Raw genomic sequence first — 26,359 nt, 5'->3', positions numbered from 1 at the left:
ATTTTTGTTTTCTTTCTAAATCAATTTTTTTTTCTTCTTTTGTCACCATATGGAATAAATGGAATTCTGAGCCATTGGGCCTCCGTGAGATATGGCCCAACGTAGATGGGATGGTCGTGGTCCTAGTTGAGGGCCGGGGCTGCTGGCCCGTTATGAACATGACGTCAATTATCTATATAGTTTTTATTCTAAAAATATAATTAAAAACTGATTTAGAAGTAAACTTTTATGAGACTCGCGATATTAATGAAGTTATTTATGTTTATTGAATATTTATTATAAAATAATGAGTTAATGCTTTTGATACATGCAGCTTGTTTTTGCAGTTGGAATGAGAGATCAAAACATCTATCAATTATTGTTGTTGTCTTAATTTTTATTTCATTCACATTTAAATACGTCGTTAATTAATATTTTATTATATCTCTAAAGCTTATATTATTATTAAATGATACTGAGAAATTTTATTATGAGAAATTTTCTACAATGAGAGCGTAATCAAGTAGAATTGGGCCACGACTGAGTTCTACGCTAGTGCTGGACCAGACGATTGTGGCTCCTCAGCACTCCCATAGCCACAGAAGATGATCACGAAGTGCGAGTGCACACTATGCTTTACTGTTTCAACTTTCCAACTGCCATTCTTCGTTTCAATTCACTTCTGGAATCTCCTCAGAATTCGTTTCTGATTCCAATTCCAAGATTCTAGCTACCGTCGTCAATGGCGGCAATGGCGGCGATGGCGCCATCTTCGTCGTTTTGCCAACCTCTGCCTGCAGCGGCCTCCGGGCGGGCCAGAAAGTCGGCGTTGCTGATTAGGAGGAGGCAACGAGTTGTGGCAAATTGGGGGCACTTCGCGGATGTGGTTCGCAAGGATGCGGAGTTCATAAAGGTCGGGTTGAACAGAGGGATTCGGTGGGCGAATGATGCTCTTCGAATTCCGCAGGTTTCGAAGACCTTCGACGATCTTCTGTGGCTTCGGAACCTTGAAGATCCTCGTGCTCTTGCTCTTCCTACTCCTTCTTGCCCGCGACCTTCATATCCAGGTTAAGCTTTCTGTAGTCCTGTTCTTTACTTGGAATACATGCTCGTGTTCACGAACACAGTCATTACAGTCAGATTGTGTGTGGGAATGTGAAATGATGTTTAGCTCAATTGGATATCAGCTAATTAATCGATTAACTTATAGTTGAAAATGTTGCATTTGTCTAATTTCATCCGTAATGGCACTCGTAAGTAGAGACGCAGCTATCCTGATTGCTGAAACGGACTGCTTGCCTAGGCGGATGTGGATTTCTTTTTCTAAGTTCAATCTCTTATGGCTGTGTCTGAGTCTTTGAATTTTAAAAGTGTCTAATAAGTTAACTTTTAATGCTGTGTTTAAAGGTGCTGAACTTTAAAAAGTGTCTAGTAGTTGTCATACACTATCAATTCTGTATCTAACGGATCTATCATCTATGAACTTTTAATTTTGTGTCTAATAGATCCTAATTTATGAGACAACTTTAAACTTTAAAGACCTATTAGATACATAATCGAGAGTTTAAGGACATATTACACACTTTTTAAAGTTTAGTAACCTATTAGATACATCATTGAAAATTTCAGACATATTAGACACTTTTTAAAATTTAGGGACCTAATCCTTTTGTTACTGCATGCATACATGCTCTTAGCAACTATCCCATTGATGTTGTAAATAACGTTCATTGTTGCTAATACTTATATTCAAACATTTTATTCTGCGTGCAGAACTCTCTGGTTTAGATTTGCTCATGGCTGATCTTAAAGCCTTAGAAGCATATGTCGTTTATTATTATTCTCTATCCAAAATTTGGTCAAAACCACTTCCTGAGGTCTATGATCCACAAAGTGTTGCTGACTATTTCAGTTGCAGGCCTCATATAGTGTCCCTTCGATTGTTAGAGGTATTACTTTAATTTTATATATCATGTTAACACCGTGTTGGTTTATTTTCTTTGTTATTTGTCCGTGTGGATTACATAAGAGCTGTTTGAGAGTTGAGTTTAAGTTCTTACTATGGTTGGTTTTTTCTTTCAAATTTTTTGTAGTTAAAACATTTTGAATGACTGTATTCTAAGGAACAAAAGATCCTTTAGTTATCATGGAGGGCATGTTTCTTGAGCACAACCGAAATTGTTTGTCCTTAGAAAATAATGAGCTAATGGATGAATGACTGTATAACACACACTACCCGGAGGGTTTTAATTCCATCCTGAATTAGCCATTACCCATGCAAATGGATGATCCAGATGCTTATTGCATTTACCATGTTGGCTATTGGAAGGTATTTTCCTCGTTTGCTTCTGCAGCAATAAGGATTCGAATGTCTAGAGTGCAAAAGTTTCTGAGACCAAGCTTAGATGGAGACAGCGATGGATCAAAATCCAAATTTGGGTTGGTGCTAAAAGAAACCCTCTTAAACTTGGGCCCCACTTTTATCAAAGGTCTGAAACTCCAGATTAGTTTCCTTCTAAGTTCCATTTTTTCTGCTTGGTCACCTTTCTTCTTTTCACATTGTGGCATTTGTTCCTGCAGACCACGTTTGTATCTTATCCAGACTGAAAATTACTGGCATGCTAATTTTGTCTCTCTATCGCAGTTGGTCAGTCCCTTTCCACAAGGCCAGATATAATTGGTAGTGAAATTTCAAAGGTTAGATGAAAGCGACTTGCTTATTTTCTTTGAATTACTTTAAGTGGCAAAATAAAAGTGTACCCTGTTTCTTTCTTTTCGCATCTGCCCATTGCTCTTTTCCTCGATATCATAGAACCTAGATTTGTCTCTCATCCTCTTAGTATTTTTTGAATGGGATTTGTGAGATTCTGATATTCATTATTGTTCTCGTGCATGAGGTTCGGTTGACTAACTCTCTTGCTGGTAGGCTATATCAATGGGACAGATAAACTCTTAAAAGATATAGATCATGGTTTCTGGAAATATGTTTTGTGCATAACATTATGCTGCTACCTGTGAGTTTCTTTGCATGTTTACGGTCTATAGAAATATGGTTAAAGATACATCTTTAAATAATGAACCCTCTTGTACTTTTCTAATGATTTGCGTTCATTCAAAGTAAACTGTAATGACTAGTTTGTTCTTTGTTTCTTTCTCTTGTATTTTATATTCTAATTGCAGGCTTTGTCTGAGCTACATGATCAAATTCCTCCTTTTCCCAGGACCATTGCTATGAAAATTATTCAGGAAGAACTAGGTTCTCCCATAGAATCATTTTTCAGCTACATCTCTGAGGAACCTGTGGCTGCAGCATCTTTTGGTCAGGTGTCTTTGTATTTGAAAGAAAATTGTGCTTGTAAATGCATGTTCGGATTTCAATATGGAGGTTGCTTAAACATTGAGCTTTTCAAACATTATAGGTCTATCGTGGGAGAACACTTGATGGCATTAATGTGGCTGTGAAGGTTCAACGCCCCAACATGCTTCATGTGGTAGTACGTGATGTATATATACTTCGACTTGGGGTATGTATTACCTTTCAGTGATGTATAATTTTCTTCATATGCATTTATACATCTCATTTTTTAATTTAAATGATTATTTCAGCTTGGATTCTTGCAAAAGATAGCAAAGAGAAAAAGTGACCTTCCTCTGTATGCTGATGAACTAGGGAAAGGTTTGCTTGGGGAATTAGATTATACTTTAGAGGCCAAAAATGCAACAGAGTTTCTGGTAGGCACTCCATATTACCTTTAATATTACTTTTCTTTCACCATTATGTCTGAAAAGAGCTTCCAGAAATTTTTTCAGAGTTCTCACTGTTTGGTTAAATGCTTAACTATAATTTTTTTGGTTAAATGCTTAACTATAATTTTTTTGGTTAAATGCTTAACTATAATTTTTTTGGTTAAATGCTTAACTATGTTTAATTTTATCAATGTGACATTTTATGTATGTCATACTGTTGAATGGTTGCCTAGTTATTTGTGTTTTTTTATTCTTTGGGTGGAAGTAGAGAACAGTATAAACAATTTGCCACGTATAAGGTAGAGCTTGGGGATTTGGGTGGAAGAGTTGCCTCTGAGCTCTAAGCTTTGTGCCAGGTGGCATGATTCTGATATCATGTGTGTTGACTAGGGTTCAGGGAGATCACCATTTGCATCATTCAGTCTTATAGAAATTTCAAATTAGTCAGAAGTACAACCTCCTATGGTCTAAAATCTAGATAATTCAGAAAACATGCATAAGCTGCCTTGGGATAGAGATGAGATCAAATTGGATGCTGCCTGCTATCTCTCTATACTTGTTCTGCACTTGAAGAGCTTGATGAAGTAATGAATGATTGACGTGGGAGGAGTCTCTTTCAATCAAGGGAGAACTGCCGTTCTCCGGGTTTGTGAAGTTGTAAAGGGAATTGAACCGATGCCACTTTTTTTCTTTCCTTTCTTTTCTTCTTTTATTTTCTTTTTTTCTCGCTGTAGCATACATTTCTTTCACTTTGTGAGGGAAGGAAAAATATTTGTGTTAGACACATCAAGATCTGCTTGTACACAATGATATAAATTAATATTTTAACTTGGTACGTAAGTATGTGAAATATTGCTCACAGAAAACCACATTCCTGGAAAATCCATCTCACTACATTCTACTTTTTGTCTTTCTTGGTGTATGACGTGGTGGCAACTGTTCCTCCCCTGCAGTTCATCTCTCTAACATGCTACTAAGATTATATCAAATGATCTTGCTGCTTGTGCAGGAAACTCATTCCCGCTTTCCATTTATGCATGTGCCCAAAGTATTCAGACATTTAAGCCAAAAGAAAGTCTTGACTATGGAGTGGATTTCTGGTGATAGTCCAACTGATTTACTCTCTGTATCTACTGGGAAACCCAACTCACCATATTCAGAGAGGCAAAAAGTTGATGCCAAAAGGCGTCTTCTTGATTTGGTGTGTTCAATTTGCACAGCACTAAGTTGTTGCCACATGCTATTTTGTGTTCCCAAGTCCCCCAGTACTGGTATAAAATTAATTAACTTGTTATGCTTTCTTTCTTCTAGGTTAACAAAGGAGTTGAGGCATCATTAGTTCAGCTACTTGATACTGGACTACTGCATGCTGATCCACACCCTGGAAACTTGCGTTATATATCTTCAGGACAAATGGGGTAATTTTCTCTGTCTGACGTATGTATAGGATGTTATCTATTGAAAGATCCATCAACATTTCATATCCTGCCAGGTTTCTAGACTTTGGTTTACTTTGTCGGATGGAGAAGAAGCATCAATTAGCAATGCTTGCATCCATTGTACACATTGTAAATGGGGATTGGGCTTCCCTTGTCCACGCTCTTGCTGAAATGGATGTCGTGAGGCCAGGGACTAATATACGACGCGTTACTTTGGTATCACATCTCCTCCTACATTCATTAAGAACACTACAGTTTGGTTAATATAAAGCCCAAGTTCTTTTCCCACTGCTAGGAATCTCTGCAAGTTCCCTGCATGCAATTGACAAGTGACCAATCATGTTTCAGGATTTGGAATATGCCTTAGGAGAAGTAGAATTTAAATCTGGAATTCCTGATGTAAAGTTCAGTAAGGTGAGATTGAGATCTTGCTATTTATTTTTTTGAACATATGACAGGACCTTAACTTTTTATTCGATGCTAATAGTTTCTTTTGATTTATATTTTGATAATTACGGATTGCAAAATCTTCTTATGATTACAACTTTATTGGCTTATAATGATCAGTTGTCAGTGAAATATTGCAGTAGCTATTGCTTATTAGTTTTATAGGTTGCCAGCATCTAGTGGTACTGATCTCTCTCCAAATATATCGTGCTTGGTTAATACATGCACTTGTATTACATTCTTGGATACCTTATAAAAAACTTTCCACAAGTTAAGAGCCCTTGATAAGGACTAAGCCCCTTAAAGAAAGTGTACTAGTCTCCTTTCTCTTCCTTTTCCTTTTTGGAAATTGGCCGAGAAATAAATGAAAACACATCCCCAGTTCCATTGGCTAGTATTTAAATTCTGGATAAACATTTCTTGTGTTACTCTTATTCATCTTATAACTACAATGTTTAGATCATGTTACTTATTCTTGATACACTGTCGCGGTTGTTAAACATGCCTTCTTTTTCCTGCATTCTAGCTATTGCTAATCGTCTTTCTGATTCATATTTATTACTGCTGAATCCTGATGATTACTTTCATTTAGGTTATCGGTAAAATCTGGTCTATAGCCCTCAAGTACCAATTCCGCATGCCTCCATACTATACACTAATGCTACGGTCTCTTGCCTCCTTGGAAGGTGAGCTATTACATGGCACTATTAGAACTGATTTTACTTTGTTTTAACCCAGCAAACTTATGAGTAATTTTTACGCGGCATTTACTAGATAATAGCCGACATATTAATGGTTATGTTTATGAATGAGTTCACTTAAGACTAGAACAAGGGTTTCGTTTCACCCTTATTTATTGAATGGGACTAATAAAAAATAAAGCATCTGAATGTTTAAAAGTACAAAGTACTAGGAATCTTTCTCTCCTTCCCTCTCTAAAGCATCGGGGGATTGGTATTAATGCGCTTTATCGAAAATTCTTTTAATAAAGCTGGTTTATATTAGGTAAGTAACTACTTTAATTACCAATGAAATTTGACTTTTCTACTCTTTGAAATTCAAAATGATTGACAAACTTAGATATTCTAAAATCTTGGATATAACTTTTGCTTCCATATGAGACACTTACGAAATACCGAAACGGTAGTAGAGCAAAAATGTCATCGTTTTCATTATAAAAACTTCAAAATAAATCATTAACAAATATCATAACTTGATTGAAGATTGTTGTAAGGTCTCTAATGGGGAGCCTTGAGTTTTCTGAATTATCATATCTCAAAAAGAAAAAAATATGAAAAAAAAAAGGTTTGATGGCCATGAGAATTATTGATGACTATAAGAAGAAAGCCAAAAAAAATGAAAAAGTTTTATCTTCATACATTTTACTATTGTTTATGATGTTCAGATATGATGACCACCACCGGACTTCTCTATTTTTAACGTTCAAATTTTATATTTTTGTCATGTGCTCAGGTCTGGCATTAGCTGCAGATCAAGATTTCAAGACCTTTGAAGCTGCATTTCCTTATGTTGTACAGAAACTCCTTACTGAAAATTCAGTTGCAACCCGGAAAATATTACATTCGGTATTTTATAATAACTTCCTTATGACTTTTACACGGTTGATATTTGTTGTTGCATCTGGTGATGATATTGATATTTTGAAGTTATAGATGGTGATTGCATTGCATTAGCCATAGAGTTGGACTGTCTAACACTTTGTTGGTTCCCACTTTCTTAATTCTTATATTATCGTATTCATTACATTTCTATTTTATGACGACACTTCATTTTACTGATGGAATATGCTTGTTGATGTGCTAATTTTACGAACATTCCTATTTTTTCACTGTTGAATCAGTTACATTGGCTTCTCAATATTCACTGTGCTATTTGTCAAAACAGCATAGCCTATCAAAGTTGTTAGTAGTTCTTTATAGAGATGTCAGAAGATGGACGCAGTCTCAACTTTCACCATTCATTTTTCCTTTTGCAGGTGGTCCTAAACAAAAAGAAAGAATTTCAATGGCAGAGAGTTGTTCTTTTTCTAAGAGTAGGTGCAATGAGGTATGTAAGGTTCTGTTTCATTACGTCGATTGTTGAATTCGTAACAGAATTTTCATAGCTGTAGCATCCTATTGAAGGGTTGCATCAAAGTTCTTGTCAAATTGTAAGCTTTTGGTCCCTCGAATATTAAGAACTATAGTCTTCCGGTTTACAGAAATACTCGAGCTCTTCCACACTTTCTCATGAGTCAGTCATCTAATGGGAGAGGTGCTATATTTTTCCAATGTATATATGTATATACACATGGTTTCAGCTAGGAGCGGGCCCCCAAGCTTGTGTTAAGGTGGACGAAGCCTCTCCACAATTATTAGGGATAGTTGATTAGCATAATACAAGGAGTGAGACCCTTTTAACACCCCCTGTTAGAAAAAGGGGCAATAAAAGATATAGTCGTTTTGGAGTTGTAGAAATTTGGGGAAGATGGGAGTTTCATGGTTGCAGCTGATGGCGGAGTACTTACTAGGGCCTTGTTAAGATCGGGTCGATGATCCCATAATGATTATATGAATTTAGAACCCTTTTTATGTCTTGATTTGCAGGAAAGGTTTGCAACGAATGATAGCTCCACATAATGAAGCAGCTAATGAATATTCAACCGTTAAGGGCAACAGTGACCTTGATGTTGTAAATTTAATTACAAGGCTATTAGTTTCCAAAGAAGGTGCAGCGCTTAGAAGGCTTGTAATGACCGTGGTAAGTGTAACTAACAATCTTTTCTCTGTTATTAGTGCCCATCATTGCTCCTTTTCTATCTTGGTTGAATAATTATGTTCTTGACCAACCGTCTGATAATGTGTTATATGCTGAAGTAATCTTAAAGACTCATCATCGAAGCGAAGTCATAGCTAATGATTCTAAATGGTAATTTATCTTGGCATCTTGATGAACAGAATGGAGCTTCACTGATCCAAGCAATGGTTTCTAAAGAGGCAAAGTTATTCCGTCAACAACTTTGCAGGATCGTGGCTGATATAATTTGCCAATGGGCATTTAAAACGCTAGGACAAGGCACCCGTGCTACCGAGCTCGGTACAGTTAGAATGGAAATTGCATCAGACAGGAGAGGGCGAAGTAGTTCACAGTTCATGACGGGTCAAATAGATTACAGTTCCATCTTGAATGATCGGCGGGTCAAATTGCTTTTCTCCAAGGTGCTCAAATCCGCTAGCAAAAAACCAATTTTGATGCTCAAGTTCTATTGGACATCCTTCATAATATTTGCAACAGCTTCAGCAATGGCTTTTCACCGGATAGTTGTGTCCTTGTCTGAAGCCTATTTGGGTCCCATATCACTTGCTCCCAAGCAATACGCAGTCACCTCATGATGATGTATATAAGAACTCTGCTTACACTCCCTCCTCGGAACTAATTCTGCAGCAACAGATTACTCACAACACCCAATCCATAGCAGCCGAGTTCTGAGCAACGGCCCCCCTACCGAAAAAGAACAGAGAGATTGCACCAAATTTTCTGGATATTTAGAACTTCTAGTGCTCCAAGACTAATATATATTAGAGACGCAGATGGTATAGAGAACATATAATATGTATAGAATTTATAGTTGCTGTAAAAACTCGGGCATTTGTGAATTTCTATTCTTAAATTTCAGAGGGTTGAAGTCCAAGAAAACGGCAGCCTTCAAAGAATCCTGTTGTGCAATATACCCGAGCTATCTTTTAACTTCTTAGTAGCAACAAATAGCACAAGAAGATGCTTCATATTCTGTAAAATATCATCCAACAATTACGTACAGGTGAGTGGAACTCATTCTCCCAATATAGCAATCATGGCCAGATAAAATGGTACAGATATCCAGTAAACAATTCAATGTAAATCTTTCTTTTTCTCTCTATTTCTCTCTCTCTTTCTATGTTATGAAGTCTGAGACCTTTTATCTTGGAGCTTTACAGTAACTTGTGTTGCAACTGATGACATGATGTCAATCTTTGTTCTCTACTTGGCTTTTCAAAATCACCCATCTAAGACAGCGCCAGAAAAATACTGCTTGTGGACCATCTTTCTGTAATCTGGAGAACAAGAAAATAAACAATCAGCTTAGATATATGCCTTCATTACTCCGTGTTTATCATGAGAAGAGCAGCAATAAGAATTTTTCAGTCAATGGGGGCAGAGGGTGATCGACAGAGAGGGAGTCGAGTCCGACCTTCCGTGTTATTCCACAGAGCAGCAGCATAGCTGTTGAGAGGACTCTCTGGGTTGGGCTCTGCAAGTAAACACAGCTTCATAAGAGTAAAGGGTTGAGATTAGAAGATTGCCAAATATGCAGAAGGCAGAAATGAGCAAACCTCCTAATAGGCTTTGAATGGACAGAAGGATGGTTCTACAATCATATGCCGAAGACCACTTGTCCTATTGAAAAGGAAGTTACATCAAACATCAGGAGATTCGAAAAACCAACTAAACGAGCGACGAGGTGCTTTATATGCACTAACAAACTTCAATAGTAAACAACAAAGAAAAACATCAAAAGGATTTTTTGAAATAAACATACAAGCAAAAACACACCCCTGCATAATTAACCGATACCTGGAGAATGTCGAGACAAATGTTGCCATACTGATCGACATTTGGATGGAAGCACAGCGTCTCAAACTTGACAAGGGGTGGCTTGAAAGGGTAGTCCATAGGAAAATTTAAAGAGAGTTTGTAAGACAAACCCTCATATGCAGTTCCTTTCCCACCCTCAATTGTGCCTATCCACGTGAAAATGCTCTCACCTTCTGGAAAAGCTGATACACCAAGATCACCTCCACTCATCTATAGTAGAGACCACCATCAAACAAATATGGTTAATGAGCTACCCATAAGGTAGATAATTTCAAACCGTCTCGTGGCTGCAAAACCTTGTTCGACAACAAGAAATGAACTGTTTAGGAGACAATAAACCTAGTTTGTAACTCTTTCCAACCATTTCTTTGTTATGGCATGCGTAATAGTTTTCAAATAAAAAATTTAAGCTGATGGGTTGGATAAATTTAATTCATTTATGGATATCTAAACTCTTCTTCACTTGTGGACTTAGATAATTGTACGAGGCTCAAAAAATGGAAATCATTATAAATGGAGAGGAAACAACAAGGCAGAGTTCGAACATTGATACTATTTTAAGAATGAATAAACCACCACTCAACTCAAAAGGTTAAGCTGATGGATTGGGTAAATTTAATTCATTTATGAATATCCGACCATAGTGAAGCCACTAATAGCTTAATAGTTGTGAATACATGATATTAGGAAAAGTAGAGGCTGCAAAACAAAATTTCAAGAGGTTCGAAGAACCAGCATGGGGACATACTGAACTTGTTCTAAAAGAGGACCAAGGAGTGGATGGGACCATGATTCTGTATCAAAAGGGAAGAGCAGTAGATTACATATTTTCCAAATGAAGATCGATCACCAAACCCGTCCCCACAAGAATTGTCTATTCTCATTGTTTTGACCAACTATATGTCATCGAGATCGACTCAACAGAACTAAGTAATACAAAAATTTAAGGCTCCAAGAAACACCATGAGAAATGTAAAACTAAAATGAAACTGGGAAACATACCATCAGTGACATCAATTCCTTTTGCAGCCTGCAGCGAAATTAAGCAAAATGTCAAAATCACAAAGCTATAGTTGCAATTGACAAGAATTCAATCCGAAGTCCTGCTATGAAAAAATCAATCAGTAATCACTACAGCAGATTGATCAAAAGACTAGAACGTAACATCAAATTGGACATTCCTTAATTCTTGCCATCGTTTTCTTTTCTCTCTCGTCTATTCTTCACACTTCCCGCAATCTCGGGAGCGAAACAATCGGTAAACCAAAAGAATGGATCGGCAAGAAGTTTCACCTCTGCGCAACAGCGTTGGAGTCGATAGGATTAGAAGAAGCGGCAGGCTGCTTCAATGGAGAAGTGGTGAGATGATGCTGCGGGATCGACGAGTTGTCGGCCGTCGGATTGGGTCGTACCTCCATGTCCGCAACGATCAATAACAAAAAACGAAAAAGAAAAACCTCTCCAATTAGATCCAACGACGATCTTTATGCAAACAAACAGACAACAAAATGCACAAACCACCGCCGTAGACTCAAAATCCACGAGAAACAGCGAGAAAAATTTCAGTTCAATTCAGAAACGGAGGGAAAATCGCCAATATTTCACTTCGTTTCTCTGATTTTCCCGAGAAAATCCGCCGGATAGTGGAGAAGGTGGCTTTCACAAATTCTAATGCGAAAGGAAGTTAAAAGGATAATGAGAAATGAGATGCCATTTCTCCCAACAACTATCAATATTAAAATCCCTATTAATTAATTATAATATAAACGACAATAATTCAACTTTATAACTGAAAGATTATAATCTTGAAATCCCTTTCTTTTTTCTATACAAAAAATCCATCGGATCTTATTATTTAATTTTGTAAAAACTTGTCTTAATAAGAATAATTTATTGAGAGAAAATTCCTCCATTACATTAATTGAGCATTACCACAACAAATATAGTACAAATATACCAACTAAAGCATAACTGACTAATTAAGACATTTATTTATAAGTTCCGATTAAAGATCGTAATTTCGAATATTCACGTCATTGTTGTACTAAAAAAATAATAATATAGTACCAATATAATTGAAATTTTTAGGCATATGCAGCTCTTTTTATAGGTCTAAAATACAAAACTTACCTTTTAAATTTGTTAGTGAGATCAATGAATTTATTGGCAATTTACCATTTTTTTTAAATAAATGACTATTGTTTTAATAGTATCAAATATACCTATAATGTTTTAAAGAGATTTAGAGAAAATGAGTTAAATTTCGTGACGCCCACTACGATATTAAAGTCGTGTGAGTTTCTTGACAATCATATATCGTAAGTTAGATAATTGTCCCATAAAATAAGTTCAAATGCACCTAAGTTTCCCAAACACACACTTGCACTGCTAGGAAATGCATGTTAAGCTAATCCAAGCATAATTTAGTAAATGAGGTAAGCGGTCGGCCTGTGATTAGTCGAGGTGTACACAAGCTGGCCCGGACACACGGATTTAAAAAAAAATTTAGTAAATGAGATACATATTACCATTTCAAGAGTTGATGGTTCAATTCCCTATCTCGTGATCATTGGACTAAAGAAACTGTATTTTAAAATTAGGGAGAGAAAAAATAGTATACAGTCAAAAGTTGAAGTCCCTAACTAATATTTCATTCTCAATAGACAAGGGAGTGCAAGGCATTGGGCTTTTATTATGTTATGTTAGCAATGGATTGATAATCCTCACAGATATTGAATTTTATTTTAGTTTCATTTCTTTTAGGGGATGAGGATTTCAAAAGGAAATCTTAGTCTTATCTTATCAACTAAGATATGAAAAGGAGATACTCTTAAATATAAACCACCCACTCAAAAATATTAAACATCAAAATCAAGCATCTAACTAGTTGGTGCTCAATTTTCCAATAAAGATAATGAACCTTTTCGTTTAATTTTGTCTTAATCGTTATCCCAGCATTCATTAAATTAACCCTATCTTGACAAACCTTGTTTAATATATGAAATAAATATCCATCATAGAGTTTGAACTCATTCTTTCAAAGTTCCTTTATCTTTTTCCATATGCCCTCACAAATGAGCGACGTTTTGACTAATTTCGTAACTTTCATGCCACAACTGCTTAGATGGTATAATATTAGACATCAAAGAATTCCAACATATTTAAAAGCCCATAAAAGTGAGAGCTCATGGATTGGAATTTGAACCTATGACCTCAAACACATCAAATAACAGAACACCAAGTAAAAAGCTGTAAGAGGGAAAAGAATTAACTTTCTTGAGAATTAATACCCAGAAAATTTGGGAAAAGTAGTTGGTTCATTTCTCCCTATATGAAGCACAATAAAAGAAGCTAGTTGAAATTGCAAAGGCTATACTATTGTCCTCAAGTGTATAAAGATTATACAGATGTAGTATCTGCTGCCCTGTACACGAAGAACGTTCAAGAATACCATTTGGTGTGGCTGATTCCATCTCCCATGGCTAAATCATTTGGCAAATGAGAAGTCGGAGGGACTCCTACTGATTTCATGTTGAGAGCGAGCAGGACGTGTTGCGGTGCCAGGATCTGCTGAACTTGGTCGTTGAGCTGTCATCTCCTGTTCTCTATTTGTATTGGAATGTTCATGTTCTTGAAGATCATGGGCTCTACTACTATGGTGTGAAGAAGGAGGTAGCTCTTCGATGTCCCAGCGATCATGTTCAGCGTCGGATAGCCTGGGAGATGTGCTGCTGTGCTGCTGTTTGTGCAGAAGGTGAACGGGAGACATGCCATGAGTTGGAGTAGTTGGCCTGCTTGAGAATGGTGAGCTACCATCTGGGTTTCGGTTGTGCTTCATGTTCTTTTTGGCAGAGTGGTGCCAGTTCTTCAATGCCGTTGCCACCCGATCGTTGAAAATGGTCGGTTTCATGTTGGACCCCATCTGGAATCAAGTGAATACAAGTGATGAATGGCCTATTCTCCCTTGTAACTATTGTGAGTTCTAGATTTACTCAAGCTCAAGATAGCAGTTCTTATTATAATGATCTTGAAAAGATTAAAAGTATACAGAAGGGATGTCTGCTTAATATTTACCTGAGTCACAAGAGCATAGAGTGGGAGTGTCACATAACTGCATAGAACTTGTATAATGACCCTGAAAAAATTGTCGATTTTGGTTTCAGTTAGTGGTTTTCAGGCATGATAAAACACGGGTTGTTTTCTTAGAAAGTTGGTAGTTTCAGAAAGATTATGGCAGATCATCTTGTTAACTTACCCCATCGAGAGTCTGATGGCAATATCCTCAATTTTCTGATGGAAGCAAGATCTCAAGTTAAATGCATACTGAAAGAGAATTAAACACAGTATTAAAGGACGTTTGCTGCATATGATTCTCAGTGTTGTTAATTTCTAAAGTTAACAAAGAGAAAATAAAAACAAATACTATCAGATGAAAATGGAAGAGGGTTGGTCTCAATGGAATTGCTTACTGTGGTCCAAGCAAAGAAGGCAAGCTGAAATGCATTCTGCAATCACATAGTGGACGTCATTTTTTCGGGGAGGAAAGCAAATAAATTGTAGAGACATAAGTAACACTTCTAAAAAGACATTAAGTTGGCTTTTGAGAAGGAAGTACCTGAAAGAGAACAAAGTGAATCAGAAAAAGAATGAGACGAGGACGTCCGAACCAAAAGAGGTCGTCCCGGGGTTGAACAACGGGAACACCCTTAACGACATGGCCCCTTTCTTGAATTGTCAATCCCATCTGGGTTATGATAACATGGAGCTTCGTTCCCACCAATAGAATTATCTGTGCATTATATTCAATTGGTAAAAAGTTGAATGAGCCATGAAACAAGACTATTGCTTAAAGTAAAAGTTGAAATATGGAAATGTGCTTACAATTAAGGAGATGAAAGGCAGCCATAGGTATGAATACCACCCTGACAAGGAATCAAAAAAAATACAAAAAAAAGAAAGAAAAGCATTTCTTCCCAATTATGAGAGATTAAAGGAACTAAACAAATGACAAGTACAATGGTCCATAATGCAGCGTTTGTAAGTTTACCATGTGTATTGGTCAGAATGAACAGAACAGCAAATAGCCACATCACTGGACTGCAGATTAGAAGATTGGTCAATTTTAAAATGGATATCAATAAGTGAAATCAACTTCATTTATATAATTAAAAAACAAACCTAATCCCCACAACCACTTTGAAGTCCTCTTCAAGAGATCTGCTAATGTATTTGTGGAAATCGAATTTTACTTCACTTCCGGGGGCCAAATGTGCCTGAAAAATGTCTCAAGTTAAGAAGTATGAACTTTCAGAATCATTTTAAACAACCTATATGAAAAGTGGAGTCTATGCAATTTCACAGATTCTGCTTACAACGATGAATCCATGTCTCAGTGTCATGTAATCAACCTTGGTAACTGATCCAAAGAATTGTCTGAAGAAACAAACCTGCGTGACAGATTATGGACTGATGAACATCACGTATAATTTCACTGTCGTTCCAGATTTCATTTTATTTAAACCATAAAATACATACAGAAATACAGTGGGAAGTTCAAACTATATGATTTAAAATCAGATGCAAAAATCAGGAGACTAGATTTCAATGAAAACATTGTGAAAGTTATATATATGTACTCATCTGTATCTCTTTGATTATTTTCAATCAAAACATTGATATAGGATTTAAAAGACCTATCACCCTTTATAATGATTTCCTAAGAGTTTCCAGGAAGAGTGAATAATTTTAATTCTACACAGGTAGCCAAAATCAAACTCATGAGAAAAATTCTTGATTTAATTTTATAACAAACACTCACTATCCAGAGGGAAATTGGTCTACGACTCCAAAGGCTCAAGTGCCGGCGTCCAAACGTCGTATCTCTTGCAAATCTAAACCTTGCTGGATCTGCAAGACACAAATTTATCCTTTTGTAAGTAATGAATTGCCAAAGATTTCTAATGAATGCATCTGCAGTGAAAGATGATAAGCATTTGACAGCATGACAATAATTGGGGGCCTAAGCAAAATCCATGCTTCTCAAAATGATATCATGGCTCCAAACTAGATGAAGCAAAATATACAAAAACTATATAAAAAAAAGGACTTCATCCGAGGTTGTTGAAAAATCATCTCCAACTTGTATGAGATTCTATCAAATATTCATAATAAGAAGCACTGTTAATAGCTGGTCCTGTTAATTGATATTTGAAAGCTTGTGAGTAAAGCACTGTAAAATCTAGTCATTTAAATGGAATTTGAAGGAAATCAAACCATTATAGTACTGGTATTCAATTGTCTTTGTCTCATCCTCCCAGGTCTTCCATTTGTTCATCTACAATAAAGGAATTCATAAGAGAGAGAGAGAGAGAGAGAGAGAGAGAGAGAGAGAGAGAGCTGCGAGGAAAAAGTTAGACTACCTTTGTTCTACCAAAAGCCAAAGTGAGGATGCAGTATAGGACGTGGAAGACGGCCAATACAAAGATGAAAATATGGAGCTGGTGGATTCCATATGCTGACACAAAGGCGAGTTGGCCCTGCAAAAATGTTCAGCCGAGAAAGCTTTAAATCACTTGGGATATATAAGCGCACTCAATTTCTATTTTAATGTCAATTACATTTTTGCAAATCTATTATTAAATTAGAAAATGAAATACTGCAACAACTAGTAGAGAGAGTTAAACTTCCAACAAGAACCATTTTTTGTTTAAGCTTTAAGATGTTGTTCTTACCCTATCAGTGCAGTAATCTTTTCCTTTTGAGGCTAAAATACGCCTTGAACCATAGTCAGGATCTAAAAATTCAAGAAGTTTTAGACGGCTATTCTTGGAAACTGGTTCTATTTTTTTTGCACATGGAAGCCAAGTTGCCGCAAGGTCCTTGGAAACGCAAATTTGAGTAACAGCATCTTGGCCTATTGTTAGAAGTAGGGATATGAATCCCAACAGCATAAGCTCTTCGCGAGACCATCAACAAGAGAGAAGGGAAAGAGAGAAGGGAAAGAAGAGAGAAATAGTTAGCCTTTGACATAAGAAAAAAAACATTTCCCCAAAAGTTGCAGTTACTCGATGGGCCAGTACCTGCTTTAATCTTTTCAAGAGCTTCAACAAGAGCTGGCTTGTGTCTTTTTTCCAGCCACTGCGAGAAAATGAAGGTTTAATCAACATAACATAAAAGATTCAAGCAGCCATAGAGAAGCACAACTTCAGCAAAAGATAACTTCTGCAGTGCCAAATATTGAAAAACACATTATAAAGTTCTATCATCAAGCCAAAACCAGCATTCTACTGAAATTCTGTACTTGGAAAAGGCATGATGCCGCTTAAGCTTGGATTTAACAGTTTGAGGCATTTCCAATTGTGGAACACTTGGAAGAACGCCTACCTTTCCAGTGAGGTGAATGATATGTTCAATGAAGATTGAAATAACAACCAACACAAAACAAATAACCGCAACAGCCCAAGTTGAAGTATCTTCCAAAGTACGCTGTTCTACAGATTTATCCATTGATAATGGAAGTTCTCTCCTTATTAACAGAAACAAAACTCTCAAGCTTACAGCAAGGAAATGAAAGACTGGAAGGAGAAGGATGAGGCAAGAAAATGCAGATGCAAAGTACCACTGTCTTCGTACTGTATTTATATTTTCTTATGCCAAATGCCAATGGAGGTGGTTAGTTAAAGACTTAAAATTAAGCTTGGGAAAGTCTTCTACCAATAAAAGAGGAAATGAATGATGACTCACATCCCTTTGACCCTTTCCTAGAAGGGTTTGTCAAAGGATGAGAGAGAAAATGGACCATGTTAGATTGCGCTAGACTAGAGGTTTCACTTTAAGAAATTTAAATCATATATTATATATTACTTTTTTCAAAGCATGAGTTGATTTTCATATCTATAATGTATTTTTTATTTGTTTCACAGTCAAACTAAGGGTTTCTGGAGGTATTTTGAAAGAGAAGAAAAGAAAAATAAAAACTTTCTGTTTTTCTAAAAGTTAAGGTTAACGTGGGTGTGAAATCATTGTTTATATGCCCATAAATTTGGAAGATAAATAAACATCATTCATTTTAAGAAACTATAACTTATAAGGAAACAAAAGGAGTAAAAAATAATTATTCAAACTTTTGCCTTAAAACGTATACTGTTGCTTTTCGAAACAGCTCCCAAGCAACTTCAATTATTACAGTTAAGCAGATTCTTTCAATCATTAGATAAACAAACTACATTTTCATCACGTGACATGTAGTTAGGATAAACAAACTACATCAATTATTAAATTAGGATTAAATCGATACCTGGTAACAAAATATTCTCACCAAGCTGAGGTAAAAGGATTGAACTAGAATAAATCAAAACAATGATCCACCCAAATCAGGTAATTACACATATTAATTCAATCAATCAATCAATCATCAAGGAATTAATTACTGCATTGACTATCATTACGTATAGACTTTGGAGTTCTGTATAATTCTCCTGCAAACAGCTATTTTGAACTTATCATATATTCGAACAGTCCAAGAAAATTTATTGACCTTACCAAGCATAGCAGCAACGTTTGACGCGCCAAAATTGACAAGTCTTCTCCACTCAACATCCGAAGGGCCCTCCAATAATTCAATGCACGTTAAACCCTCATCCCAGTGGCTGAAAACGAGCGCAAAACAGGACAATTCCAAACGCGACAGATTCGTTCCCACATAGACTTGTTCTGAATCTGAAAATCTCAAACAAATTAGGGCAAGTTAACTAATTAGCCAGAATTATTGGAGTCTTGATTAGCCGTAGATTTCCGGCAACTCGTTGCTGTTGGACTTGGATTCAGAAACTTGAGGGCCAGGGAGCTCCCCAAATTTGACCGTAGATAGCAAGACAAAATGCTCGAATAATTTTCCATCTTACTAGAAAATTTCTGGAGTACTTCGTTTAAGCGAATCATCCTCGATTCCAGAAATTAAACGAGATCTGTTAGGATGTAAATTTAGCCATGAATGAAATTCTCTTCGGATCGTTCCTTGGGGTACAAGAAAATTTGTGCACAATCTTGAACTTGAATGGAATATTCACCGGAGAGAAAAAAAAAACTTTCCAGGGTTTTATTTCTAAATTATTAGAGAAAGAACAGTAATTTACAAATAAGGTTGTCTTAAGAAATTTTTTTCTTTTTTTTTTTCTGAAATTAGGTTGTCTTAAGAATTATTTTGACTTTTAGCTCAAATTAGTGGATGAAATGTGAATTCTACGTTATGGTATATGATATTGGACCAGACATGTTTTTAAATTAAATGACAAGTAAATTAGTGTTGTTTTGATAGGTATCGTTAACGTCGTTTTCTTCTTGTTAAATTATTTTTCTTATATTAATCTTATTGGCCTATATAGTGAAATCAAGTGTTTTAGCTTATTTTTTATTGGTTTGTCGATTAATAACAAGTTAAAAAATGTTGATTTTTTTTCAAATTAAAAATGAGTAGGTCTAAGTCGATGTCAAGTTTCATATCTATTATGACTAACTCGTTTAATTTTGCCAAACCGAGCATAGCTCAAATGGTTAAGGCATCTATCTCTGACCAAAAGATAATGAGTTCGAACTCCCACCCATACATGTTGTACTAAAAAAAACTTATCATCTCTCGTGGGTCAAAACATTGGATAAATTATAAAAACAAAAATCCCAAAAATATAGATATAAAAATGGACCAAAATCATAATTAATAGTGAAAGACTTTAATTTTAAAAAATGGTCATATAACTATATTTATTTCCTTTTCTATCTCCTTCGTGTAATTCATAAGGTTTGAAAATGGGGAATTTTTTAATTTTGGAATTTTAAATATAAGAAATTAATAGTACTCCTATTTATCCTATCAAACATTTCTCATTTAAATTGTATTTAAATTTTTTTAAAAGTAAATTCTTACTCTTTAAATTTTCTTATTCAAGTTTTTCAAAAAGTTACAAAAGATGTTATAAAAATAGTATATATAGCATTAGGATTACAAGTTTTAAAAAAATACGAAAACTTATATAATCGCATGAGATAAACCAAATGTCATTTTTGTGTTTTTTTTTAAGAGATAAAAAGTCATGATATTTTTTAAAATACATATTTTATCATTCTTGTGACGTTTCTTAAAGAGATAAAAAGTAATAATATTTTTGTAAATAGCATATTTATTTTATGTTATTCAGTACAATTTCTACTTTTTAATTTAGAATGGAGAGAAGAAACAATAGACTGTTATTCAATATTTTTGTTCCTTTTTTAATAAAAACAATTTTTTGTAAAATCATAAATAAGAAATGAAACATTATCCTAGCTAGCCATAGAAATGGTCCTACCCATTTTTATGGGATATGCCTTCCAAGCATTTGTTGACAGACAAAAGTCACATCCCCTAATAAATTATGCCTTTGCAACTTGCAAAACCAACACAAACAAATATCATTCAAAAATTACCCAATTTAATTTAATAAATATTTTGATTTTATATGTTGGAAAGGAAAATACAAGACACATGTACCAGTCAACTCAGCTCGGTATCATCGCATCCATTCAACCAAGCTAACGGAGGAGACCAATCACCTACACTCAGGATCGAGTTAAGGACCAAAACTGACACGGAAACTCGTAAAAGTTATCTTCAACTGACCCAAGGGCTATGACCTCAGGTCGACAACCGACCTGGGACCCGATAGCTGCAACCGTCGGTCGGAGTGGTTCCAATAGCCTTATCCTCTCTTATCACCTATAAAAGGGACACTTCATCTCTTCGTTCAAGTACGCAAGTTTGCTCCAAAAAAAATTTACTGTAGCTCACAGCTCTACTAACTTAAGTGTCATAGTGTTTGTTCCTTTTGAAAGTCCTTTTTGCTTAAGATCGTACCTCGCTAGCTTGTCCCCACACGTGGTCGATATTTGATAGCTCGACATTATATATCTTCATGTTTTTTTTCCTTTTTCCTATTTTTTTCGTTTTCCATTTAGTATGACATCAATATGATGTCATAATAACACGCCAAGTTAATTATTCTTCTCCAAAGAAACTCATTCAATTTCATCAAAAGAAACTTTTGCAACCAAATTTTAGAATTTCAATAAATCACGCTTATTTTAAATTAGAGACCAACCAACACATCACTAACTCAATTCAATACAAAATTTTCAATAAAATGCAATCTCATAAGGAAAGTTATTGGTTTGATTCGACGTCGTAGAAATATCTAATTTAAAATATCGGACGAACTTGACTAAGGTATACATTTTCAACCAAAAGACCAAACTAGATGTGAGATGTGGTCCCAAATTTGACGTCCTTTCCCCATGTCTTAAATGAAGGTTTGTGTAGCTATAGGATATTTTCATTGTTTTCAACCCCCTCTTTGTAATGCCCACTTGCAATTTTGCAAAGGGCAATTGGATGGTAGGGCCATAGCATTTTATGACTGAAATTTAATGAATTTGCCCATGAGGATAATGGTAATAATTTGATGGGTCATCTATTGCCTCAAAGTTAAGTTCATAAGAATTTGGACCTAAAAAAGGTGCATCATAATTCATAAGTATTGATATTTTTTTGTTGTGTGATTTATTTTTTTTAATGATTGAAGTGAATGTAAATTTGGATCAAAGTATTCGGTAGAGAAAATAAACTTCGAATATTAGATATTGAATGTGATCCTCGAGTGACCTTTATTTTTTTTTTTAATGAGTTTGATGGTTTGAAAATCAATCTTTTGAAGAGAGGTGCATTATGGGTTATTATTGAATAGAGGAAATTTATTCATATTTGAAAGTATTTCATTAAATTTTGTACACATTTTGAAAATTTTAACCAAATTGTAAAAATTGAAAGAGATATATTTTTTAATCTTGGTTTAAATTTTAAAAATATATCACAAAACAGATAAATTTTCAGTAATAACTAATAAGCTTTTTTTTTCTGGAAAAAGTTTTAGAAAACAGAAAAATAAAAAATTTATAATGCCCCTTAAAAATCATGTTTTGAAAGAAATATATATATAAAGTGGGCCCTTGAAAAGGGTCCTTGAATGGGTTCTTCTTGGGTGAAGGACTTGGGTTTGCACTAAGCCCATTTTCCACTGGATCATGGGCCTTGATCATTATGTTCCTCCCTCAAATCCCAGGCCCAATAATTCACTGAATGAAAGAGGACATATGTTTGAGATAAAGTGATACAATTAAAATTGAAATTACAATTCTTTTCTAAAGAACAATCAATTATCTCAACAACATTAAAAATATCAAAGGCATGTTTTTAAAAAAATTTAAGCTAAATTACAACTTTGTTACCTCAACTTTGGTTTCAAAAGATACGCCACTTTTGATGTTATGTCTAATAAATTCTAAATTTTTAAAAATATCTTATAGATACATAAACTTAAAAAAAATGTCTAATAAATTATTGATTTTTTAATTTATGTATTGAGATACTTCTTAAGTTAGGACCTATTATGAGATATAGTTTCGAAAGTCAAAGGACTGAATTTGTAATCTAACTTGAAAATATATATATATATATATATATATATATATATATATATATATACTTGGTTCATTAATCAAATCAATAGAATTGAAAGAACTAAATGTACCATAAAAACAAACCAAACGACTCACTTCAATTTGGTTCATTTTTTCAATTTTATGTACATTGTTCTTGCGTGGAAATTAAATATCCTGATATGTACTAAAAGAGTTTTTGAAGTTCGCACGATTGATAATTCATCTTGAAATAACTTCGAAAATTATTGACTTAAGCATCAGAGTGTGGTTTTTCTTTCTTGCAGCTTACTCAATCACCTCGAAACATCATTTCAGTACATCTCAAGACATTTCATTTTCAGGAAATATGCTTGAGATAAAAAGTGGAAATCCATCTTTATATGGAGAAAAAAAAAACTAGGCAAGAAGTCTATACAAAAAAAGTGGGGGGGGGGGAGAATAAGAAAGGCCAAGAAAAAGAGAGGTTTGAGACCAGTCTCTCATGCTGTCTAAACTGAAAAAGTGAAGAAACAACTGGAAATGGAGGATGGAATAATATTTCTTCTCCCTCTTAATAAAGTTGTTCTTTCTTGTCATGCAACCATCTCCACCTGCCAAAGATTATAAAAATAAAAATAAAAAATTACATATAAAAATCTCATCTAAAATTCTAAATTAACTTAGCTTTGAAATAAAGAATCTAATTCTTTTGAATAAAACTTTGTGTTAAAATAAGGGGATAGAATTAAAGAACCTAGTTCCTTTTCCATGATATCTATTTGTTTTAATAAAGTTATTGGATTTTTCTTATCTAAAGTAATTTTAATTTATCAAAAGCTTCGGTTGCATTTTTCTTCGTATTCCGCCGTATGTCAAGGCCAAGGCCAAGGGCATCTTGGAAAGTTTAAAAAATATACCCTAATTATTCCACCCTGGCACTCGTGTTATAAATAAATATAAAAATTATAAAAGAAAGAAAAAGGTGGAAAAAAAAAAAGAAAAAAGAAAAGTAGTAGTGTTAAGTTAAGTTTACCAATAATAGTCCCATCTGGGTCGGACTTTGGTCATGCGGTTGTGGCCGTAGGGGTAGTCGGATTCGGCCCTCTTGGTGTTGCGGAAGGCGCAGCAGCCGACGGAGTAGACGCCGATCAGGAGAACCACCACCACCACGTTCAGCACCGACAGCTTGTGCCAGTCCCTCCGCACGCTCTCCAGCACCCCCGCCTTGCACGACTCGCACTCGTAGCACAGCACGTTCCCCGCGTTGTTCCACCGGTAGCAGTCCGGGTCCTGCGCCGCCATCGCCGCCGTCTCGTAGTTGCACGCCGTCGGCGGCTTGCAACAACCCGACTGTCCACACAACTTTACATTATAACATTTTGTTTTTCAATTTTCTAAGCAACAAAATTCAAATCTAAATGCAGTAATATTAAGAGATAACAAAATTGCTATCAATAAACCTATTAAGCACTTTTGTTTAGTTCATCAATCATAGAAGTTACGAATCGAACGTCGTGAATAGTAATAGTTACGTCCTCATCTATTGAACTATACTAAATTTGTAATTTAACGAAAAGAAAGCATGCAATTCACCTGAATTGGGGTCATATCCCTCTCAAGATAATCAAGAGGAGTCCAAGAGGCAAGTTTAGCACAAGTCCTGGATCCCAAAAGGCAGCTCCTAATGGTAAGCCAATACCTCGGATCCTTAATCCTATTCCTCAGCCACGCCGAGTACTCCTCCAAGTGGTACTCTCTATAAACCCGGCCCCCGGGCGCCTCGACGCCTCCCCCGGGCCCCGTGACGACGAATCCAAAGATGGTGAGCCCCATGAGCGTGGCTATGAGAAACAACATGACCACTAGGTAAACCCAGAGCGCCCAAACGACGTTAAAGCACGCGCCGATGAAGCCAGCGAGCGAGACGACGAGGACGACGAAACCAACCACAAGCAGCGGCGTCTGGAGGAAGCTCTCGCACGTCGTGCTGCTCCTCGCCATCCATAGCCCGCCGCCGATTATGGGGATTGAGGCTATGAGGGTGAAGAGGTTTAGGAATCCGATCACTGTGTTGCTGAATCTGTACATGTCTTTTGTTTATGTTTGGTTTCTCTCTTTTGGTTTTCTTTGCTCCTTATTCTTCTTCTTTTTTTCTCTCTTTAAATGGGTGGTAAGTGAAGATAAGAGTGCAATGAAAGAGATTTTCTTTTGAGCTATTTGGTTCACTATTAAATATTAGCAGAAACAAAAATACTTGTCTACACGTGGCGCGTTTTCTTTAACGATGGGCTGGTCATTCAAAATTTGACAAGTTTTTAGATTTTTTTAGAAAATAGAAAAATTAAAATTTTTTTTTCTACCTTTCTCTTTTCTACTCGTCACAAATTATATGTGCTAACGTGTAAGTGTCTAAATATTTTTTAAAAATAGACTAATAAAATTATGTCACATGCGTCAAAAAGTCAATATTAGATTCAAGTGATTGGTGCGTGGGCAAGTAAATTATTCACATCGAGAAAAAATAGGACCTTACATAAGTTTATATTAGATATGGAACTACTTCTCTCATTGCCAATTAATTTTGAGATGGAACTCCATAAATATTAATAACCAACACCTCCTAAATTTATTTTTATAGAAAAGTTAAATCAACTTCACCAACATGGCACTACTCAATACTTATAGCATTACAACCAAGAATGCTCGTATTTTAGAAGCGGAAAAAAAAGGTACTATTAATACGTAGATAATCAAATCTCTTCTTGGAGATTTGAATCCTCACCATATTGCTTTTGAATTTTTTTCATAAAAAAATAAGTATAATAATTTACTTGACACGAAAGTACTTGTTGTTATAAAAAAAATTGACTCACTAAAATGTTGGTGTACTTATAACTAAACATCTCATAAAAATTATTATTTATAAAACTCATATATTGTCATTCTTTTAACTTTGGTGATTCTAAGGACCTTATTGAAAAAAAAAACCATAAAATTCAAAAGAAAAAAAGGACCCAATTGAAAAAATATCGAATATTAGGGACTAAACTATATATTTAACTTATTACTGTTTAAAGTGGTGTGAGAACTTTATATCTTGCATGTGATAGGGACAGACCTCTGCTTCTTACACATTAAGGAAGTCTTTTTAATTGTTTAAAATTGGGACAGGAAATAAAGGGCTTTTTAGTAAAGTTAGAGGTTGTTTAAGAAATTGCCTTTTCCTTTGCAATGAGAAAAAAAGCTCTTTTTTTATATAGTTTCTCCATCTTTTTAATTATTTTTTTGTTCTCAATATTGTTTTGAAGGAGATGAAAGTTTCTCCTTTTAAAAAAAAAAAAAAAAACAAAACAAAACAAAAAGGAAGCATAAAAGGGAGAAAATTGTGAAATTTTTGCCAGAATTATTTATTTTAAAGTCATATTAAATATTAAATGAGTCAACTAAAAACAAATCATTCCAATATATATAAGAATAAGGAACGGGCCTGTGATGAAATGAAATCGTGTTTTCAGTATACGACTTTTTTGTTGGGTTGATCAAACTTTAGTTTACTCGTCACTCCTTTCAAAATTGTCGTATTTCTTTTTTTAAATCTTTTAAAA

The 26,359-nt window shown here is 35.2% G+C and overlaps 4 protein-coding genes across 6 annotated transcripts; 1 reads left to right on the top strand and 3 right to left on the bottom strand.

The window, feature by feature from the left end:
• Nucleotides 1-599: 599 nt before the first annotated feature.
• On the top strand, nt 600-9,340 carry ATATH8 (Protein kinase superfamily protein). Of its 2 annotated transcripts, XM_022283290.2 has the most exons (16): nt 600-1,046; nt 1,753-1,928; nt 2,309-2,468; nt 2,624-2,676; nt 3,160-3,303; nt 3,399-3,503; nt 3,586-3,711; nt 4,736-4,927; nt 5,038-5,144; nt 5,219-5,381; nt 5,514-5,579; nt 6,205-6,298; nt 7,086-7,198; nt 7,609-7,679; nt 8,219-8,372; nt 8,570-9,340. In XM_022283290.2, the coding sequence occupies exons 1-16, from the start codon at nt 722-724 to the stop codon at nt 9,002-9,004; spliced, it is 2,484 nt and encodes an 827-aa protein (XP_022138982.1). In that variant the 5' UTR covers nt 600-721; the 3' UTR covers nt 9,005-9,340. The 2 variants fall into 2 exon arrangements, with proteins under 2 accessions (XP_022138982.1, XP_087973451.1); XM_088117325.1 differs by lacking the exons at nt 2,309-2,468; nt 2,624-2,676.
• Nucleotides 9,341-9,377: 37 nt separating this feature from the next.
• On the bottom strand, nt 9,378-12,025 carry LOC111010030 (uncharacterized). The gene is made up of 6 exons (XM_022283292.2): nt 11,541-12,025; nt 11,250-11,277; nt 10,227-10,457; nt 9,986-10,049; nt 9,844-9,903; nt 9,378-9,706 (listed from the first exon to the last, which is right to left on the bottom strand). The coding sequence occupies exons 1-6, from the start codon at nt 11,663-11,665 to the stop codon at nt 9,651-9,653; spliced, it is 564 nt and encodes a 187-aa protein (XP_022138984.1). The 5' UTR covers nt 11,666-12,025; the 3' UTR covers nt 9,378-9,650.
• A 1,474-nt stretch (nt 12,026-13,499) lies between these two features.
• Nucleotides 13,500-17,915, bottom strand: LOC111010208 (MLO-like protein 6). The gene is made up of 15 exons (XM_022283558.2): nt 17,631-17,915; nt 17,327-17,384; nt 16,979-17,202; nt 16,667-16,783; nt 16,521-16,581; nt 16,066-16,154; nt 15,620-15,694; nt 15,426-15,520; nt 15,295-15,344; nt 15,129-15,169; nt 14,863-15,036; nt 14,717-14,752; nt 14,503-14,570; nt 14,322-14,382; nt 13,500-14,169 (listed from the first exon to the last, which is right to left on the bottom strand). The coding sequence occupies exons 1-15, from the start codon at nt 17,751-17,753 to the stop codon at nt 13,735-13,737; spliced, it is 1,707 nt and encodes a 568-aa protein (XP_022139250.2). The 5' UTR covers nt 17,754-17,915; the 3' UTR covers nt 13,500-13,734.
• A 5,075-nt stretch (nt 17,916-22,990) lies between these two features.
• On the bottom strand, nt 22,991-24,957 carry LOC111010020 (tetraspanin-6). Of its 2 annotated transcripts, none has more exons than XM_022283278.2 (3): nt 24,348-24,957; nt 23,788-24,116; nt 22,991-23,365 (listed from the first exon to the last, which is right to left on the bottom strand). In XM_022283278.2, the coding sequence occupies exons 1-3, from the start codon at nt 24,840-24,842 to the stop codon at nt 23,326-23,328; spliced, it is 864 nt and encodes a 287-aa protein (XP_022138970.1). In that variant the 5' UTR covers nt 24,843-24,957; the 3' UTR covers nt 22,991-23,325. The 2 variants fall into 2 exon arrangements, with proteins under 2 accessions (XP_022138970.1, XP_022138971.1); XM_022283279.2 differs by having other exon boundaries at nt 23,788-24,104; nt 24,348-24,956.
• Between the last annotated feature and the right edge of the window lie 1,402 nt (nt 24,958-26,359).

Source organism: Momordica charantia, assembly GCF_013281855.1.
Source record: "Momordica charantia cultivar OHB3-1 chromosome 9 unlocalized genomic scaffold, Mcharantia_2.0 BLBB01000009.1, whole genome shotgun sequence".
Taxonomy (NCBI): Eukaryota; Viridiplantae; Streptophyta; class Magnoliopsida; order Cucurbitales; family Cucurbitaceae; genus Momordica; species Momordica charantia.
This window is presented reverse-complemented; position numbering and strand designations above follow the sequence as displayed.